A 22,158-nucleotide genomic window follows, 5' to 3' on the forward strand; every position below is an offset into this window, starting at 1 on the left:
CCGTCAGTTATTGACCGAACGATCGAATTTCGCTGGGAGCCGCGGAGGAAGGTCGGCCCGGTATGCATTTTCTTCACATTATCGCGGGATAATTTCACGTGGCAATCGTCTCTGGAACGTCTCGAACGACGGAGCAGCAGGATCGGCGTACGTGCAATCGAGGATAGAATTTTTTCCGGTGGTTTATCCCCGGGCAGGCATCTGGCGTAGTAGGAGGAAAGGGGGCTGAAAATAACGTCGGATAACGATGTTTTCTTTCAATTTATCCGCGTCGATAGGCACGAGCTTGCGGCGCAGCGTAATTGCAAGGGTCGCGCTCTGTGTGTGTACACAGTGGACGTGGACGTGGACGTGGCCGCGGCCGCACGAGGCTACGTATCGCGAAATTCGTGGGCCCATTATCCTCTTTCACGGGCGCTATGCATTAAGCACCGTGCACACAATCGTGGCTACGACCTTGCTGGTGACCGTGACCCTCTGCTCGTACGGGAGAACCATCCGCGCACCATCCGTGGTTCGCCACACTCGACGGCCCTGAGATCGACTTCCACACAACGTGCTCGCAGACTCGGGGGCTGTCGGCCGTTACTCACCTGTTTTCACCGTCGAACGCGCTCGGCTCTCTCTCTCCCCTCGGTCGTTTCTTGCTTCTTGCTTTTCCTGCGCTTGCTCTGGCTATTAAGCATCGTGCACACCGCCCTGAAATCACCCGACGACATCTGTTAATGGCCGATCGTTCGAAAACACTTTGCATGTCCCGGGCGGAACAATCGCGCCAGTCTTTGGACCCGGCGTTTGTAAAATATTTTCCCGATATGTTGAGATATCGAATTTTTCCTCTCGCTTGTTCATTCCTCCCTCCTTCCGCCTCGTCGCTTGTCCCCCCCCCCCCTCGCCATTTTAACCGGATAGGTACCTATCCAACGACGTATCTTTGGAGCCGGCGACGGTTGGTTACGTTCAAGGTTGAATTTACAATAGCGCGTAGCTGCAGCCGCGTCTCCACCGAACGCGCTTTTATAGGTAAACTACATTTATCCTTTATCCCGGCTCTGTTGCTCGCTCTGTTCTTGTATTTTGATATGCAATAAAGAAGCGTTATTATTATTATTATTATCCTCGGATAGATCCGAGAAATTGGAAGCGGGGGGAGAAGGAGGGGAGGGAAGGGGGAGGGGGGGGGGAGCAACGGGTAGTTTTCGAAGGGAAATTGCGCGATTTAACGAGGAATATCTTCTCCCCTCGTGAATGCGATTCTTTTCGCGAGTGTAATGTCTCCCGTTTTTTTCACGATCTCCGTCGTTATGGCATTGCCAGCCGAGGTCACGCGAATGAGCGATAATTTATACTAATACCTCTTAACCAATTTTTTGCTCGTCCCGCCGCGTCTTCCAACTGCCTATTAGCTCATCGTCTCGTCTCGCAACTCTCTTCGTCGTTTGGCTTTCTTCGAGAACGATCGGAAGAAACGCGATCAAATTTCGCGACGAAAATTACGAAATTACGTCGGAGACGCAGGTGCAACGATCCGGCGGAGGTGGAGAGAAAATGCGAGCGAGCCGGCAGCGAGGTGAACTGTAGCAGCTTATCCGCCCGGCGAATTATCGTTTCCGCTTTCTCAGTTGATATTATCGTGACGCAACCCGATTATAATGCGGCCGTGCCACCTCCGTTTCTTCGTTCCTTAACCGCTCGGCATCGAGCAATGTCCGCTCGTAGCGGTGGAATAATAATGGGGCACGTTGCTTGCCACACTGGCCGCCACCAATTTTGCCCAGTAAATTCGCTCGAACCGTGGCAAAAATGGCACGGACCGATTTTTCCATGTTTCCTCACGGTCGATCGTTTCTCTTTTTGCCCGTCGTCCTATTCATCCAATCCGACTGGTCCCTTTTCATAACTTAACCGGGCGTGGTGAAAGACGATGCGGCCGGGAAACGGTCGCAGAATTTCGAAACGACGCTCAACACGGCGTGGCCAACCAGGCGGGCAATTAAGCTCGAGTCTTATTGGCGAGCGCATCGCAGGCGATCCACGCTCGTTACCGTCGTCGTCGTCGTCGTCGTTGCTGTTATTGTCGATGCAACTTGGCCACGCGGTGTATCCACACACACACACATACACACACACATACACCACACAGACAAAGACAGACAGACACATACGCAGATAGAGAGTACGTATATATACGGAGTGAGAGAAGCAAGCATTCGACGAGCTTGACGACGGGCAGAAGGATCGGAACGGGCAAGAAAGCCAACGCGGAGGAACTCGAACTCGAACTCGAGCGCGCGCAGGGTTAGAAGAGAAAAGGGAACGCCGGACAGTTGCTGTTGGTACACCGCACGGTCGCTACGTGCTTTTATTGCGAGAGGATGTTGCCCGATCACGTCGATTGACGCGTGTAGTTTTATTCCCTGTAATAATCGTTAAGATCCTCTCGCGTCTCTATTATAGACGCGAGACGCCGAGTCGACGGACGGGCTTTTTGCCCGTCGTTAATTGACAAGTGTATCGAAAAACGCGGCTCGAAAGAGCCGGCGAACGAATAAGTATATTAGGAAATGGGGGTCCTGTGCTCGTGATTGATAATCATCGTCGTTGCTGCTGCTACGGCTTGTGCGTCTTCACCGCGAGTGTCTCCGTAATTGGAAATACACTGTTGACAGAGTACAAAGTAGAAAGGAAAAAAAAAAAACAGAAAACGAGAGAGAGAAAACGAAAATCGAAAGAACGCGTTGGAGAAGGAAAAATTCGCAGGGAGACGTCGGTGGCAATTTCGCGAGGGCGATCGCCATCTCCTTTCACTGACGTTGCAGCGATGCCCCTTAACGATCTAGAAGCAGCGGCGAGGGTGTTCACGGTACCGTCGTTATCGAGATAAACAAGAAGAAGGAGGCGGAGGAGGGGCCGACGTAGGAGGTGGGCGAACACAGCGGCGTGGAAGAAGGCACGAGAAGAAGAGGAAGAGGGTAGCGTCTCCTCACAGGTGTCGCTTCAGAGCGCTACCACTCGAGGCCACATTTGCTGCTGGTACCGTGAACGCGAACGGTGAACCGATGCACCGACGCCGGTATTCCACATCGAGCGCACGTTCAACGTTACTCCGGAACATCCTGCCAGTGCGGTAACGAGTAATCAGACGTTCGTCTCGCGCGGCCAAGTGCACGCGACTCTCCGACCAAGCCGGAACTCTACCGCTGCTACTCTCTCTCTCTCTCTCTCTCTCTCTCTCTCTCTGTCTTTCTCGAAGGAGAGAGAGAGAGCCGTAGCTTCTCGAGTTTGGACGAAAAAGGAAAAAGGAGAAAGGAAAAAGAGACGGCGAGCGATCGCCGGTGAAAACTCGCCTCTTCGGAACTTCACCGAAACGTGTTGGCTTTGGCATCTCGAGGAGGTCGAGAATGCGTGTGTCGCGATCTTTCGACCGGGCCGACCGAAAATCAGCCCGCGGCGTGGGATCGTGAGGGAACATATCGTGCGGCACGGTACGAAAACCAGCGGTATTCGGCATCGTGATGGCGTCCGTTCGTGACCGTCCGCGCGAAAACTTCCGGGTCGGCCCACGAAATACGAGATCGCGAGTTGCCGGTTACGAGGTTGGATATCTCGGTGGATCGTGTTTCTCCGCGTATTCGTCGAGGTTGCAGCAATAGCAAGTTTCGCTAATAGCAGAAGGAAGAGAGAAGAAGAGAAAGAGAGAAAAAGAGGGAGTCTTGCTTGTGGAGAGGCAGGAGAACATCGTCCGGAGCGTGTATCTACACGGTGTGTTTCGACGGGGCGAGGAGATGTTCGTGGAAGAACCGGAGGATACACCGTTAACCACCGAAAATTCGATTTCGTGAAAGAGCATCGTGCTCGATTCAGTCGAGCGTCAAAAAGTAGAGGGACATCGACACGGACACGGACACAAACACGAGCACTGGACATTGAAAACGGACACGGAGCCGAGCGTGGCACAGTGTGTGCGAAGGTAAGGTGCGCAGGGTGGCATCGGTGGATCGTTTGGACAAAGTCGACTGGTAGGACGAGAGACCGGTCGCGCGAGCCGCGAGACCGGCTACACTGCCACGAGGAGGCTCGTGCGTGCACACGCGCGTCGTCGCTGCGTGCGTACGAGGATGGCCGTTATGTAATTCGCTTCGGCCTACGCCACGCGCATGAGTAATCTGGAAATCGCGATCGAGAGCAACAGATCCAACAGGCGGCTACCGGGAGACGCTTTGCCTAGACGGAACTTGCGGCAGTAGGCGTAATTTCATCGCGGGATAATAGCGGAAACGTGCGAGTGCCGTCAACTGACGTAAACACGGATCGGCCTCACCGTCACTCTAAAAACAATCGTTTCGCGGAGAGAGATGCGACAGGAGCAGATCGTTCCACTCGACGAGGCAACGTGAACGCGCCGAGACGAACGTCGGAACGCTATCGATCGACGGTCAACATCTCGACTATTACTTTCCGCGGTTCGATGCTCGCTTAATCAAGAGAGGAACCTGGCTTCGTCTCGAGAAACTTGACCAGTCCGTTAGAGGTTAAAGGCTGCTACGCACTGCGATGAGACGACGACAGGAGGTAAACTCGACGGTTCCATTTCTCGACACGGGTGCGGTGAAGTGACTCCGAAGGAACGGTGAGAGAGAGAGAGAGAGAGAGAGAGAGAGAGAGAGAGAGAGAGAAAGAAACAGACCGGGACAGGGACAATCTGCTTGGCGGCGGCGGCGGCGGCCGACCGACGGTCCGACAGATATGGATGACAACGTGCGGAATGGCCTGCAGGCCGAGCAGTGGCTGCCAATGTTCGAGAAGGGAGAAAAGAGAGCGAGCTCGCTGGGCAGCGGAGCGTTCAGGTTCATCCGCACGCGCAGCAGTATCCGGCGGGAACTCAAGAGGCAGTGCAACAGGTAAGAAAACAGACCATACGAAGGAGACACGGCCCGTAAAATTACACCTGTTACGAGGTAATGCGTTTAAGTAGAAACGCACGAGGCTCGAATCGTCTCGAGATCTGTTTCGTGCGACGAACAAATCTCGAGCGTTTTCTTTCATTCCCTTGCTTTTGAGGTGTCGAAGCGAACCAAGTTTACCAACGACGTTAATTCCGTACATTCAAAATTGAAATTTTCTTCGTCCAGCTAGTAATACTTGGGGTCGGTGATTTGTTGACTCGAAAGTGTCGAAAGTAGACCGTCTCAGTCTGACCGTCTCTGTTTGATATCGTTGATACGTGTACGCTGATCAATTGCGGAAGGAATTTCACGGTTTCGAAAATACGTAAGCCGCATTGCTCGACCAACACGTTGGAGAAACGTGTGAAATTAGAGTCAAAAGACCGTTATACGCCTTGTTAAAAGTTGCACGAACCGTGACGAGAACGTTAGCGCAAAGTCTGGCAGCCGAAACGCGGTTTAAGAAAATCCTATAACGATATCGATAATTTGGAGCTATCAGCCATTCCGAATTATTCGCGGATAATGTACAACGATCGAACGAATCAACGAAACGTCGCCTTTGAAATGAAAAACAATGTTCCACGTGACAATCGCTCTCGTTAACGATTCCGATCAAATGTCAGGAGGGGTACCAATTAAATAACAGTTTATCTCAATTTGTCGTTTGAAATTGAAACGAGCATTGTACCGCCGTGCTGGTGGCATTGACGAAACTCATGTCAGCCTACGAAAGCGTAATCTAGGTCCAGTATCGATCGCCGTTTCCTCGGTCGCCGCTCGAAATAAATCTCAGCGAACGCTGTCACCGAAGGTTCCGAAGGGATCCTGGTCAACCGGTGGGAACCATCCGACAATCATTATCCAACGTGGTCGCCTAATCTGCCGGCCGCGTCCGTGCATCGAGGCAGAGGATTATAGCCAACGGTATACCGGTTGATCGGCAGCCGGAGAATGAGCCGCGACGAAGCAGGAAGCAAAAGCAATCTGCAGAATTCGCGGTCCTTGCGGTGCGTGAGAAGGCCTAGGTTCGCTAATAGTCGACCGTGGAATCCGAGACGACGAGGTCGGGCTACGTCAGCGTGCTCGTCGTGATTTCAACTGAACGCGAAGACGAGCACGATCTCTCCGTGAGAGTAATTATCATTTGTAATTCGAGAAACGGTCGCGAGATATTATCGGCAACCGAGTACAGACAACCGTGGGCTCAGACAGATTGCGCGTATGTAGGCGATCCAAGGGGGGAAACTCGCGTTTCTTCGTAGAAACCTCTCCGTGACACCTCTCAGCTACGACTGCCAAGGAACGCCGCACTGGTTGGCAATTATTTATGAGACTGAGGCTTTTTGCGAAATACTCGGTGCAGGGGTGTGTAGCAGTGGGCGGACGTCGAGCCTGTGCAGCCGAGTTTAGGCAAAGGATGAAAAAGGATCTTTGCAGTTAACGCGTCGAATGAGAAACGAGAGATCTCGTTAGTTATTGGTCAGCACCACTCGTTCAAGGTGCTTGTTTAAATTCGAAGCAGGATGTTTCAATTTTTCGTTCGACGGAATTATCATAATTCAAACGTTATTTCGTATACCGAGGAGTCGCCCACACGACGTCCGGTAAACATAGCTCGGGGGAAAAAAAATGATTTAGATCGTGGATTTTTTTCTCCGCATCCTCGATCGAACGAAGAGCTCGAGGCGCGTGTAGCCTCGTTATTTACCGCAACACACGACGGAACTATTCCCGCACCGGGACAGCCGATAAACGATTCACACGGCGAAACACACCGGGAAGGACATCGTAAATTGGTACAACACGGTAACAAGCACGAGTTCGAGGAACAACGAGGTTTGTCCGAAGGACCACGGTGAATTAATAACGCTATCGTGTTCCAAATAAATTCCACCGTCGCCGAACTAGACGATCGCGATGTTCTTATTAATCTCTACCGGCCGATCTAACAGAGCAAACGGTGTAGCGAACGAAATTCTGGCGAGCGAACGAGCCTCTAAATCGTGCACATTGTTACGGACGCGTGAAGAAAATTCTTCACAAAGTTGCTCCTCTGCTCGCGAAGAAGTCTTTGATAGAGTATCGATGAATCAAGAAGATACTCGGTCGCAAACAGAAAGAAAAAAAAAAAAAAAAAAAAAACAGGAAGAACCGGCATGACATATCGCGAAAGTACCGAGGTTTCGAAGCGAGGACATACGTAAGCGAGGACAACTTTGAAATTGTAGCTAACAGGGGACGGATCCGGATAGCAGCGTTTTCTTGTCGTTGGAACGTCTGGACCCGCGCTAGAGTCTACGTAGACTCGTCGAGAAGTGTCCTTCTGATATGCCATCCGCTTAAGGAAAGAGGAAGAGCAAGCGGTGGCTCTGCCGATACACGATCCTCGACCGGCAGAGTCGAACAGAAAGAATTACCGCAATATATTCCGTGTTTTAATGTTGAGCCGGATCGACCGAAACGTCGAGTTCGCCTCGTCCAGGGGGCCCCCGTCGCGCATAATAAGGCCCTCCGCCGGGTCCACAGCCGACTTTGGCCCTGCAGCCTCCTCCAGCCACGCACACACGCGTGCCACGCACGAACAGAGCACTCTCTCTCGCGCGCGCACATACATACGTACGTACGTACGTACGTATGTACGTACGTACATCGGCCGCCGGAGCCGACACACGTCGAGGAACCGTGCGGTTCGAACACTTCCGTGTTGTACGACTAATGAATCGCCTTCTCTTTCTTCGGATCCCTCCACCCTCCGCCTCTCGGCCTCTTTTCCCCTTGGCTCGCGTTTGTCTGGTCATCGCGACGACCGATCGCAGTCGCGCTTCGTCCAATCAACCGCATACGCGCATATTTATCGCTTCTATCGATCCATCCGATAAAACTCCACGGACTTTATTCGCCATCCCCTTTCGACAATGCTGTCCTCTCTCTCTCTCTCTCTCCTTTTTTTTCTTTCTTTCTCTTCACCGGTGATCCGGGGATGAATGCATTTTTGTTGTTCCAGAGGATATGTAGATTCGTCGGGGGTGCATTTTAATCGAGTCATTTGGTAGTATAATACCATAGTCGAGCACGACTTGAATCTCCCCGGGTAACAGTTACCTCTTATCGAAATAAGAGCACTCTCTTGTTCTTCCTTCTTCGCAGATCTTCTAGGTAAACTTTGTTATTCAATGACATTTACGCTTACGAAGTGGAAATCTATCGTACGCGTTTCAGAGATTCAGTTTCCTTCACGTTTGTTTCAGTCGTCGCAGCCGCACGGTTATTCATTCATTCATTCATTCATTCATTCACGCTTTTCAGTGATTTTTTTTTTTTTTTTTTTTTTTAACAAAGAAAAATTTGATTCAAAGACGCAAAGAGCTCGCGAATTTTTGTAGATTTTCTTTTTTGGCGCTCATGCTCGTCGCGTATTCGCGTGCATCCGCGTCGATAAATACCCCGCTACCGACTTTATTTATCGAACGCGAGGTCACGTGAACGAATACACTTGCTGCGAGCCTGTTGCGCGTGCATTTTATCGCGATCTTATCAGCGAGAACGTGAGAAATCGAACGAGGCAGGCGAGGCACCGATCGAGACTCCGATGTGCCGCGATTAGGGAAAAGTAAGTCGGCTCGGCCGACCGTTAGGCTCGTTTTAATGGAACTTCCGTTTATGTAAATCATGCTAATGAGCTTTAAATCGACGAACATTTGAGTAGAGTGGCCACTCTGCTTGCCGCCGGTCTCGCCGTTCGATTAATCCAAGAGTAAGAGAAACGATCGGAAGGTTCGTCGTCGTCCTAACGTGTAATTTCTGCACGGCCGACCTGAGAAACGAAACCGTGAAATGCGAAAGTAGCCGCTGAGATCGATGCACTCGATCCGGGAAACTGGCGTTTACCCAACGTATTTTCGTTTCAGGCAGAGCGCTGAAAGCGGTCTGATCCCACTGTACCGTGTGCATAATGTGCAATCGAAATTACAAAATACGTAGACAAACGGCAGTAGGAAATCGCTTTAAAGTAGATTAAAAGGCATGTATTGCTCGTTTATCGAATAATAAATGCCCGGGATAAAACGGGCGATCAACAGGTCGATTCACAGATCATCGTTCCTCAAGGAGCAAAAAAAAAAAAAGAAGAAAGAAATTGATTTACTAAAAGAAACATCCGGGTATTGGACAGTTGATCGATCCATCCGTACGGTCGATGGATCTCCTAAACAATATCGGACTCTCAAACGATAAGTGGACTAGAGAGCCTTACGTAACTGGTACAGACCGGTACAGACAGGCATTGTTTGCTGATTTTGCATTTCGCCCGGAACAGACTCGAATTCGGGATCGGGCACGAACAATCGTCGTGGCGGCACAATAGACAAATCAGTGGCAGAGAGCACTGGCCAAGCCGGATAATGCGTAACGGGCCGCGGCGTGTTAAGTTAAGTTTGGTACCTGTATCTGAATCTCGTATTCCGTGTACGGTTCACCGGGTCCGACCCAGCTCCGCGCCGCGCCGCTCCGCCACGATCTCTGGCTATTACTCATAACCATTACGTTCAGGTTCAAGCACCGATATTACCCGATGAAGGCTGATAAGCCGTTTAGACGGTTTCCAGCGTGCCGTTCCGCGGCTCATTGTGTGTACTGTACGTTATCGAGCGTATAGAAGCGGGGGGTTGGCGGCAGGCGAGAGGAACCCGCGTGGTTACAGGCCGATACGGACAGACCGATAAGCAAGGACGTGCTTATGAAACTTGGCACCTCGCTATCCGGTTCTCGGATCTTCCCGCAGCGAGCGCACCTTCGAAATAATCCGTAAATGCTACGTCGCTGTCTATCATTAGTTTGCGTAATCGAGTTACAGATCTGCGCGGACCCGATTCCGACGTTGATCGAACGTTGTCGTGCTCCGTTTCACTTTGCCCCGCCGGAAACCCGTCGATTTCCCTCGGTTCGATGGAACGCGTACTCCCCCCTGTTTGGGCCGTTCTCTAGTCGCGGTGATGCTCAACTACCGGCCCGCGAGCCCTTGATACCTCTACTTTCTTGATCGCTAGAGCTATCCCCTCCATCGCATCGATCTCTTCACACATCGATCTCTCCGCTACATCGAAAATCTTCCCACACATTGAAATTCCCTCGTCGTGTATAAGCCCTACTCTCTTAGTCTGTTGATTTCCCTATTAAGTAAATAGAGAGATCGATGCAGTGGAAGGAATAGCGATGGAGAAAGTAGGGGTATCAAGGGCTCGCGGGCCGGTAGTTAAGCATCTCTGACTCTAGTGCATTGCCGAGACGATCGCAATGTATTCAAATTATTTACACATAGTCTCGTCTACCTTCTAGACCAAGGACGATCTAGGTTCCTTATCAGCATAGAGAAATTTATTGTCTTATTTTTGATATTCACGACTAAGGACAACGACTTGTCCGCTTTTCATGCAACAAGTCCCAACGTTCGTTTTGCTCTGTCGCGATCACTTGTTGTTATTCCTGCTGACCTGTTTGTTTGTCGAAACGTTTGACATCAATCGTTTTATGGTTCAAGCTTGTCATTTTTGAGACGATGTACATCAGAAACGGTCCGTACTTTAAAATGATTGGCTAGAATTTGCTAGCCAACTTGTATAAAAAAAGCCCACTGTCAGTGAGAAGGTGTTACAAGTATTACGTCATTGCAGTAAAACTTTGTCAACCTCTTAGCTGTGGATGAGTATACTCGTCATAAAGAAATAGCAATTTTTTATGTAATGACTCGTCATGCGAGAAAAGTAATTATAATTCGTTACTGAAATTAAATATTCCGTGGAAAATAAAACGTATTTGTAAATCGTAGACACTTTAGAACATTTTGAAACTAGACTCGATTAGTTCCTTGTACATCATTTCTAAATATTTTCTTGTGATTAATATTAATTATTATACAATAAAATTATTACTTTATCAGAAAACGTAGATGTTACTTCCCTGCGCTATAATTCAATTTCAGAACATACAGCTGTACATACTCTGTGTTTGACGAGTATAATCGCGTCTTTCTTGTGACACAATTTACATACACACTTTTAACAGCGGCTAAGAGTGTAAGTTAATCAAAGTGAATCTACGCTATCGAACGTAGAGTTTCGTCCTCGAACGCGAGTAGTCTCTGTCGTGAATGGGGAATCGACTGTTTCCATCGTAGTGTGATTGTCCATTGCAATAAAAATGACGCAAACGTACCAATATTCTCATCATCGAACATTAAGCAAGTCAAACTTGACCGTGCGACTAGGATAGTCTTCTATTCCGCGAACAACTTGGCGGCTCGCGAATGAAGTTTCTTGAAACGGTTCGCACGTACGCGTGTTCCCGTAGACGCGATACGCTTCTAGCCGCGTTTTTCCATCGTGGCAATCGACGCATCGGATGGTATCTGCGTGGAAGTATTCGAACAATGGTATCCACTTAAGAATACGTCTGCGGCGAGCGGTGATAAATGGCATGCGATTCTCTGGTTACTGCCCTTGACACGAGTCTATCGCGGAGTCCCGCGAGCCAACGCAACGTCCCACAACGTCGGTGTCATTCTGCGGGCTGTCTGTCGAGCCTCGGGGGAGAACACGCGCGCCCCATCCTCGGACGCCGCACTTCGGCCGCTGAATAAATGATGCATAACGCTGCGCGGCTATTCTCTACGGTCGATGCGAGTTTTAACAGCTATTCCTCGAGGGGCGAGAGAGCGCGCGCGAGCCAACCAACCGGAGGAATTACATCTGATCCTCGGTGAAAATTAGAGGGAATGTTCCAGCGGATACAATCGACGTTTACCGACGATGTCGAACACGTTGCACCTCTCTACGCCCAGATGGATAAACCCACCGGTACACGGATTTCTGCTGCGAGAGTTGTTACTGCCTGCCTATAGCTTCAAATGACGTACCTAAAGTCTTTTCAATCGGATTTGCCGAACGTAACAATCGCAATTATTGTGCGTCTATGATAGGAGTTTCGGAGCGAACGTTCCTAACGAGTCTAAATCCTTCAGACTTGGTGGTTCGTATCGAAAATTTTATAAAGAGGGTTTTCTTTCGTAAGTGCGGACGCCCACGCACGGCGATGCAAAATCACGCCGGCTACGATCCAATTTGACACGTTCCAAATGACGAAACACGCTGTGGCAATCGTGTGTTGCCGCGCTTTAAAAGGAGCTTTAAAAGGAGGATCTTTTTTTCTCCGCGGCGTGCACACGAAACACGCCGACGAACGAACAAATTCTCAAGGGGGTATCCTTGACATTTCGCCGGGAAACATTATACTCTCTCGTTACGGCAATTTTCTGTCATTACTCGGGTGTACGAGGGCGGGTGAAAAAGCAAGCGAGTACGCGATCGCGCAGCTATCGAACATTCCGCGACCACGGGTGAAAAATGAACCGAAGACAAGCGCGAAACGAACGCGCGTGCGTGCTTCCACGTTGGTGTGTACCGTTATCAAACGACGATCTGATCGCAAGAAACGGACCAGAGGCCCCTATTTGATAAATAACATCGGAAACCGTCTCCTTCCCCCGTCCTCGATCGCATCGTTTCGGTAGTCTTCAGAGAAAAGTGATGAGTCAAGATAACGGGCGAAACTGGCGCATGCTGGCTCGATTAAAAACGGTTCCCGAAACGCGTGTTACGTCCGAGCAATTTCGCGTTGCCGAGGGTTGCGACCAGGAACGCTTAGACTCGCGCGAATTCGATTAACTCGTCGATTACTTGACGCGGGCAGAGACAGAAGCTAGAGACAAACTGGCTAGATTAACGAAGCGAGGAGAGAGAGTTGGTAGCCACGAAATACGAAACTCGGTTGAATATTCGAGCAGCTTTGTCCGAACGCTGTTCCCTTGCCTATTACGGCACACTTCGGGACGAAGAGAGGCAGAAATTCACAGGCAATTGAGCGGGCGGCGAGTACCTCCTCTGGAACCGATAATGGCTCTCGAGGAGGTTTCAGGTTCACTGGAGTACCCGCTCCTGACGGGGAGGATCGGATAAAGATCTAAATGCCTGCATGGCCGTACGTACGGCACGCCAAGGAAGATCCTTAAATACTAGCAAGGTAACGAAGGTAAAGGTTTCTCGTGACGTCCGCTTTGGTGCCGGAGCCGTCAGGGGTCAGTGAGCGCTCCGGTCGGTAAACCCGACTGCTCTCTGAATTCTCGATCGCTCGCCTCCTCCTCCTCCTCTTCCTCCTCCTCCTCCTCCTCTTCCTCTTCTTCTCTCTTCTCCTCACCCTTATTCTCTTCCCTCGCTTTCGTTGCCTCGCGTTTCGTTTCGTCCGCGCGCGCTACGTTTCCCACTCGCCAAAGGCCACTCCGCCAACGAATATCCCACTCTGATAAATCCCATAACGCGATTTATCGCCAAGCCTAGGGGGCTCGAAGGCTTCCTCCAACTGGAAACTATTAAGCGCGGGTTGAACGTTGTGGCGCCACGGGATCGGCGAGACCGAACCGAAGCCCGAAGTCGTGGATCCAGAACCACGACGTGGAACGGACGAACCAAGTACATTACCAAGATTCAACGATTCTCTCGGAAAAGGCCTGAGATGGAAGTTATAAATCGCGCGTCTGCGCTCGAAGGAGCACCGATTATCGGCCGGACAGCAATTTGAAAGAGGGTCCGCGCGTCGATCGAGGGTAGACCACGACTTGTTTACCGTTCTATTAATTTCCTAGTCGGCTATCGTCAAATTACCTCTCCCTTTCGTAATTGCTCTCGATGCTCCTCGACTCGTTTCCTCGAATAATCGCAACTGAATTATTTATACGCAGCTCGTTCGACGTGTACGCTGGTGGAAACCTCCCGTTTCTTGGAAAAGAGAAATTTTTCTGTTTCTTCGCGATCCAAATTCCACGGCCACAGGATCCACGTCAAAGCCTAATTAATTGTTGCGTTCCCGTTTGAAATCGCGACCGCACGCGAGTAGTCACAGAGTCACTCCGAAGCACGTTCGAAGGTGAAACTGTATCTAGAATTGGATAACGACGAACCTGAATCACCAGCAAGGAGATTCGTGACGCGAGATACGTTATACCGATTCTAATTACTCCGCCATGTCATTTTACACCGGCGTCTAATCGGCGTCGCAATCGGCTTAACGGGAACCCCATTACCGGTGGTTAATAGGATTTTTCTCGGCGTCTCTGCTTTGACAGACAAGTCCCGAAGCTTTTGTGCGCAAAGTCCCGAGCGTGATGGTGCACGCGATACGCGATTAGAGCGCTGTTGGTGCGCGCGCCGCGAACAAAAGTTTTTAAACAAAGCTCGCTGAGCAATCGCAAATGGCGACTGAATCAGCCGAGTCGAGAAGAGCGGCGCGCGAGTGCACGCGCAATTAAACCCCGAGGGGATTCGTTCGACTCTTGTTTCTTCTCACCGCGAATGTTCCGGTGGAAAGCGAAATGAATGGCTTAAGTAAAATGGCCGATCTAACGGGAAATCGCAGCAAACCCTTTGGCCAACAATTTGCTTTCATACGTCGTCGCTTTGCGTAGATTTTCTGCGAACCCAAATTGTCCTCTCATAATTGTCACTACCTTGGCTTTTTTGCCGATTCTGTTCAAACGGTTACCTGCACTCGATTGCCTGCATTTAAAAGAGGATCGTTCGATTAGCTTCCTGACTGTTGAACAGGTCCTAAATAAAGCCCACTTTCCTTCACCTTTACCTTTCTTCTTTGTCCTCTTCATCCTCCTTTCCACTCGATTACAATACCAAATTAGCAACTCCCGCAAAGAGGAGTGTAACACGGTGGCAACCAATGGCAATTTCGCACGTAATTTTGTCTTATCTTTATCAAATGCAATAAATATTTTTCCAAACCACTTATAACGGAAGAGTTGTAATAAACCTTGTAGAAAAAACTCGAACGTTATCTGTTCCAAGCTTCTCATCTGTCGTGATCAGCGAAGCACGGCGCACAGTAGTCCGGAGACTGCGTTTTCGTGGCGAAAATTATTCTAGCGTTATTTCAAGATTCAAGATGTGGCCGTGCGAATTCGTCTTGACGTTATCAAATCGAAAATATATAATGAGGTTTAAAAAATAGAGGTAACCTTGAATTTTTGTGAGGACGAAATTTTTCTCGAAATTCTTTATTTTGAAATTTTTAGCAGACTAAATGCTGATTAATTTTCATTCCAAATGTCTTTTTGTCAGATCATTGGAAATAACTGAAAAATTGTTAGTGCTTTAGGTTCGAGATTCAAGAGTAATTGTGTACTCAGGCATCCGTATATCACGGGTTTCTATCTCCTAAAATCTGTGTTTATTTAAAGGTTGCTCTTAAAATTTGTACGCTCTTCTTAACAATTGTTTAAATTTTTTATGTAGTACAAGTCTGATGTCAATCACTCTTAATCATTTTTTAAAGTTCGAATTGCTATAAATCCTGTTTGTACAGAAATTGAAATATTTGGACAGTCAAAACGCGTTTATTAATTTAAACCCTTTATTCATCTTTAATTACTAATTCTATAATTACCAATTAAAAAAAATAGCTTCGCTCTGATTTTCGAAATTTTGACTGTTTTAGCACGTTGTAATCGTAATTATCTGAAATGGATAACATTTTGGATTCCAGAGTTTCCTTGTTTCGTGGCCAAAGAAAATTTCGTCAGAATGTTAAATTGGAAAAGTTGAAAAACAAGAAACGAAGTTTTCAGACGACCGTGCGGTATCTTGCAAGTACGGAGGCTCGCCCCGATAGCGTGGCTCCGATCACAGTCGTCTGTTTGACCCGACCCCGTGAACCACGCTCCACCCATGGAACTAGAAGAGCCAGAGAGCTCGTGCAAACCCGAGTCTCGTAAAAGGATCGGAGGTTCGCGTAGTTACCGCTTGCACTCGCCGTTCCATCGCGCGTCGGTGCCGAGCGGTCCGGTAACCATCGGCGGCGCGATCTCGCGGGAAATGGAGCACGCCGCTCGATTATATTCCAGCGAGGTCGAAGCCAGGCCAGGCCGCCTTCTGAACTCGAGTCACTCGGCTCTCTTGCATCATGGATGCACGCCGCCTTTTGCGGCGTTGTTATCCAACGGGAAACAACCATGTTTGCAGAGAAAGAGAGAAAGAGAGAGAGAGAGAGAGAGAGAAAGAGAGGCGTCCCCGTGTTCAATTCAATTAAAAATAAACCGGCCCCTCGCAATTATCCGCGATACCAGCGTCGTTCGCTCGCCCGTTACACACCAATTTGCGATGGATTGCCAGTGAAATCGCTGGCATAACTGTGCCCCGTCGTTGTTTCTTGTCACATTAACCGATTCAATGTGTTCTACCGGCTCGTTCGCCGACGATTATCGCTCGTTCCCTGGTTAACACGTTCCGTACGCCGCGCTCACGGTACGATTTTCTATTCAACCGCCGTGTACCGCTTATAATACACGCTGATGCATTTTAGAAACGTGTGCTCTTTCTTCGAGGGAAAAAATGTTAAATGTAGCAATTACTATGAAAGAGAAGCGTGCGATCGACAGTTATTTATTTAGTTACGTTGCAACACGGACATGCTATAATTATCACGCAGCAAAACTCCGTTTATTTAGTTAGTTCGCGTAACAAGAGACCATTGATTCCTACTCATTTGATCTACGATTTCTCGCTTCGTACAACAGAAATTCAAACAAAGAAATATGAAAATTCCTTTCTCTTCGTTCCGTTTAGAAGGACCTCCAGTGATCGAAAATCTGTCGCACCTAGTCATTGAAATTTCGCCAATTGATTTATACGAAATCTGCAGTTTCCTTGCGACAGTCGCTCGAACGAAGTTAGAAGCTCGATACACGGACAGAACGTCACGGACGGTTGCGTGGGCCGTTTATAGTTATTCCGCGGGCGAAGGAACGTTGTTAATCTCGTGTTCGATGCGCCGCGAGCCTGTCGACGCCGAGCACGGGAACTATAGCAGTACGACTGTTTCCGGCTCGATCCGGGGTTAAGGTCATCCGCGTAATTTCACCTAAACAAATCGACGTGCCTCGCTCGATTGAACCTCATCTCTCTCTCTCTATCTCTCTCTCTCCTCGACCTCGAGTCGTTTCGCGCGCTCCTCCCGTACGTTCGACGCGCACGTATCATTTTCGCGAACACGAGTCGTGCACGCGCTGTTTACGCCCCGATGCATTACCCTCTCCACCCTTTCTCGAAGAACGATCGCTCGATCGTAGCAACGTCCGCTTCCTCGTTCGCTTGATTCTCGGCGCGAGAGCGAAGTTCAGCCGCGATGAACGGCTCCTCGCGTGCGGTGGCCACACTCTTTTGCCGCTGCGCGGCGCGAAATTTATTCCGCGAGCATTTTCACATCGCAATTACCGTGTTTCCAACGACGGAGTGTCGATCCACCGCGAAGCGCCGGAAACTCGCGTCGTGCGTTGAAACAGTTATGCGGTAGTCGCGATCTCGGATCGCGTCTACAGCGAGATATATTCTTCATGTTGCATCACGTCGTCTTCATGTTTGCTCAGGCCGTGTTTATGAATTCCATTGAAGACTCGAGAAAAAGCAAGGGAAAAGTTTTGTCGTTGGGTATTCTGAAATAGGAATTTCATTTTATTACAGTGGACTGTAGATTAATCTTGTCTAAAATTCACTTGTTCGATGAGAGTTTCACTTTATTCAGAGATGGGGATTCGTTTGGTATTCTCCCGTCGATGATTCATGGTGGAAATTTTAGAGATTCAAGCCAGCGAGCTTGCTTTCGTTGGAAACCAATCACATTCAAAATACGGGTCGTTTTGTCTTGTCGTAGGTGACTTCGAAACAGTGAAATTAAAGCATCGATAGAAGAATCGATGCCAACCGTTTCTAAAAAACACTTGTAAGCATAACAGGGACGCGGGTCAATGACCTATGCTGGTGGTTCTGAGTTTTGATCCTGTAAACATTATCATTCCCTTGGCCACAACAGACTTTGATACGTAACGCATACGATTGAAGTCCAATCGCAATTTACACTGAGAACGACGAAATTTTTCATCAGCGTGCATTTCTCAAAAAGTATATTGAAACAATCAAAAATCAAGTTTCCATTTTATTCGTAATTTGTATTTAAATATATAGCTTTCATAAACAAATATTCAAGAAAATTTATTAAGATTTGCTTGGGAAAAATACAGCTTTTTTAATATATTGTTTTTTTTGCAAAATTAAATTTGATGTTAGAAAACACTAATTTCATCAATTTATACCAAAATTGTATCTTTGATAATTTCTAAAAACTTTAAGGGTGGTTTTCAGCCTTTCAATATTGACGATCGCCGATGAAAAGAAATATTTTTTTAAAACTACATTTATGCTAAATTTCATCAAATCGTATGTTTCCTCACGAGTTCTTCGATTTAGTAAACAATCGAAGAGAAAGAGTCGTAAGAATGTCCAAAGGAAATACCACGATTCAGCGGTTCGTTCGAAAAGCCATGAAAAAGTTTCGCTCGAATATTCGATGAAGTTGCGGAGCTGCTGCTATCGATCAAGACGACGTCGATTTAACAGAGCTGGAAGAAATCCACTTTCACGTGTACACGCCTCGAACTCACACGGAGGCGAACAATTTTTCTTAACACCGAAACACCACCGTTTCCTCGAGTCGTGTCTATTCCGCTCGCTCTAGGAATCACGACAGGATCTAAGCTATTCTAGAAACTCACCGTAAAGCGAGAGTCGCGCGAGCACAGCCACTTGTCATCCGCTTAATCAACATAGCGCCAGATCGAATCCCGTGCTGTGAGCAGCAGCAGCGAGCAGCCGCGTTTCCAAGACGACAGTCGCAATGACCTGGAAGTAATGAATATTTTATAAGGATAGAGAGCCAACCTCCGAACCCGCGATGTCTGTATCTTCTACTTGTACACCGGTACTTTGGTTTAACGGATTTGCTTCTCGAACTTCTGACGTGCCACCGGTTGCGAGCAGGAGCAAACAGAACGTTCGTAACTACACTCGGTGAAGAGTCTTATCTTTTCTCTGGAGAGGCTTCCAAGAAGCAGTCGCGAGAGAAGAGGTAAGCGCGCCGATGGCACCGATGGGGACTCTCTGAGAGGCCGACTGAAGTCTCAATCGGTACGCGTCGCAGGCATTTCGTCGACGGGGTCGCGCACACCTCGTCGTGCACATCGCGGTGCTGTGATTGCTACATATTTCACGGCGGGGTCGTTCCGATCGAGCGTTATCGAGCCGGAGAGACCATAACGAGCCCACGTAGCGTTGCTCGAGGTTGCCCCGGAGCGTGCTGTCGACCAGGAACGAGCGCAGTAGGCTTCGAGCGCGTGCACGTACACCCTCGTTCACAAGTATCAGCCTGTTTCTCTACCATCCGTGATGGTAGAAATTTCAATCCGAATATATCCGATAGAAGTTGCAAGATATTCACCGCGGACGTATGTACATTCGGTAACAAAACTGGCCTGCTTATTAACGCGAGCAGAGCCCCCATGTCTTGCCCCATGTTGAATATTCAGAAGCTCACTAATAAAACGGACAATTGATACTTTTGCCATCTCTGCCGACTTCCGCGTACGTTTATTTGAAACTTTACTACCGTTTACGTGCAACGACGATGGTCTTGTGTAGAGTGCCAATGAAATTTCGAAACGTCTCACACAGGGCGCAATGATTTACATTCGTAGAAGGTGTGCAACGAGTAAGTCGGGGAGGAACTTTCGCTAGCAACTGTACGCGTACACGTGTACGCGATACGCGGTGTACGCCAAGGTGTACCCGCGTCGTGCAACCGCGCAGAACCATAAGACACGTATGTTTATATCGTGGCGCGGTGCACCGCGTTACGTCGCGCACGCGGGGTGCACCCACGGCGCATGTAACGCTCGCGGAAATGTATGTACATCAGTTACGCGTTCGTGCTTACACGGAGTGTCGTTGTAACCGGCTGCTCGCGCCGCTGTCGCGCCTCCCGCTTCCACTCGCGGCTACAATATAGCCGCACCACGCCGTGCATATTGTTCCGCGATTACGCTTCCATTTCGCGGCGTAGACGTTCCGTTCCTTCGCACGACCGCTCGCCGCGCCGATTATCCCTGCTCTTGGCGGCCGCGCGACGCCTCCACGACCGCCCGTGGCACTCGCACGAGGCGGTAGCCTCCTAGATGCCTTCCCAGGGACGACTTGCCAGCTCTGCAGTTCGTTAATGCGGCAGTTTCCAGCTAGTGGTTTCTGCTGCCCTCGCAGCAGACAGTCAACTATCCAGTTTAAGAGAATGCCCCGTGAATGCCTTCGAGACACATACGCGGATTACACCGGGATGAAATCGGATCCTCACTTTCTCTGCATGAAACCACTGGAGACCGTTCAGCAATGTGTGCACAGTGGCAGGTTATAAGAGAGTTTGAAAGACACGCGCGTCGAGGGGCTACGTAGCTTTGCAAAGTCGGGCAATAACGCGAACGACGAGGAAATCAGAACTCGCAACACGGCGTGTACAAAAACGTATCACGTGTAATTAAATTGTGATCTCTGAACGTGAGAACGGCATAGGCATTCCAGTAATTAAATCGCACTGCTTGAACCAGGGAGATGAACCGAAGAAGATAACTAGTGAATATTTATTACACTGTACGGAAATGTTCCAACAAACTGTTCTGGTACACAGAGGCATAGATATTTCAGAGATATTTAATTTGAAATGAAAGCATCGCTCGTGGATCGATTCAAACTGATCGAACAGCGCGAACGGATCAGAAGCGTTAAGACGCTGGTTTATAGAAGCGTGACACGGGCTGTGTGATTATAAGACGCGCTCGCGATAAAAGAGCTCTCGGATTCATAGTTTGACAGCGAATATATGCACGCCCACTGTTGCTTCGTCGCCTGCTCCTCCCTCGAGTGCGATACGCTCGCGCGCGTAATATGAAAAGCCGGCTCGACTTGCGCAAAAAGGTCGCGCGCGGCAACTCGTTAAGGAGGTGGAGCGCGCCTGTATATCCGCGATCCTCTGCCTCGAAATTATCATCCTCTTATTTACATTCCCGCTAATTGCACGTTCGCTCGTGCAACTTTGTCTCCTGCGGTGGTTTTCGCTCCCTATAATAAATCTGACCGTCTAGCCTCGCCCGCGCGATCAAACGTCTACGTATAGTCGCGAGATTATAGTTTAAATCGTTTCTTTCGCGCCGTTACCGCGCCGATCGTTGACTTTTGACCACTCTCTTGGATGATTCCAGTCGCCTACTCTCGTTTTCCTTCAATCGCGACGTATTTTTATAGCTCCATCGTTTATCTTCGAGAAATTGAATCCTGTCCAGACCGCGGATTTTTTGAAATTTTCACGCGCACCATTAAAAAACTGGAATCTAAATGAAAAATTATTTCTCCTGCGTGGAACTGTACTTTGGTCTAATGAAACGGAAGCCTCCAATAGGCGCCGGCAAATGTTATTGACGAAAATTGTAATTACAGAAAGGAAAAAAAATTAAATCGGACGTAAATGAATTGTAATTTAACAATTATATCTTCCGTTAGTCATGTATTATTATTATATATATTATATTATATATATTATTATATATATTATTTAAAGGCGATTATTTAACAATTGTTTAATTTATGAAAAGTTGTGGCAATAAATTAACCACAAAAAGACACAAATATGTAGTGTGTAAGAAACATAACGAAAGAAGAGAGACACATTACGACTGCAAGAAATGTAGGATTATGCATTGACCCATGTTTCGAATTGTGCTGTACCTTACTAGATTGTTAGGTATGTCATAAAATAGAGCCTATAATTACTGTTAAATTTTTAGTACGTGTACTAAGAATCCAGTGTAGAATAAATAAATACGAATAAATAAATAACATTGGTTTAATGCAGTGCATAATTCAGTGTTTTGATTATTTGAATATATTTTCTGAGAAATGTACGCTGACGAAAAATTTCTCAGTGTAGGTCGCGATTCAAAATCGTAGCCAAGAGGTTGACATTTCATATACTTCGTATATGTACTTTTTCTGTGCGTTGTGCGTATTTCTGCACCCTAAAATTCTTCACAAACGCATAAAAGTCTGCTGTTGATCGATGACGGTGGCTTCAAAAATCTTCCTCAACTTAAAGCGAAGTATTTCATAAAGGCGTGTTAGCAAATGTGAACAGTCGGTTCAATTAGATTAGTCGGAATTGAAAGAAAACGAGGATCGAGAAGAAGGGGAGAAGCAACAGAGACAGAAAGGGAAGAAGAAGGAAG

General features: G+C 48.3%; 2 protein-coding genes across 3 annotated transcripts in view; one reads left to right on the forward strand and one right to left on the reverse strand.

Moving 5' to 3' along the window:
• Positions 1 to 507: 507 nt before the first annotated feature.
• LOC122538501 overlaps positions 508 to 22,158 on the reverse strand; it is a 45,784-nt gene continuing 24,133 nt past the window's right edge. Inside the window, exons 3-4 of the mRNA XM_043672644.1 lie at positions 18,610 to 18,736; positions 508 to 699 (exon numbers count right to left, since the gene is read on the reverse strand). Of these exons, the coding sequence (XP_043528579.1) occupies positions 600 to 699; positions 18,610 to 18,736 (227 nt within the window). The 3' untranslated portion in view covers positions 508 to 599. The remainder of the gene's footprint in view (positions 700 to 18,609; positions 18,737 to 22,158) is intronic.
• The window catches only part of LOC122538499, a 175,760-nt gene continuing 158,322 nt past the window's right edge, over positions 4,721 to 22,158 (forward strand). For both annotated transcript variants that reach the window (XM_043672638.1, XM_043672639.1), the window contains exon 1: positions 4,721 to 4,901. In XM_043672638.1, the coding sequence (XP_043528573.1) occupies positions 4,747 to 4,901 (155 nt within the window). In that variant the 5' untranslated portion in view covers positions 4,721 to 4,746. The remainder of the gene's footprint in view (positions 4,902 to 22,158) is intronic.

This window comes from Frieseomelitta varia, unplaced genomic scaffold (genome assembly GCF_011392965.1).
Source record: "Frieseomelitta varia isolate USP_RPSP 00005682 unplaced genomic scaffold, Fvar_1.2 scaffold_165, whole genome shotgun sequence".
NCBI lineage: Eukaryota > Metazoa > Arthropoda > Insecta > Hymenoptera > Apidae > Frieseomelitta > Frieseomelitta varia.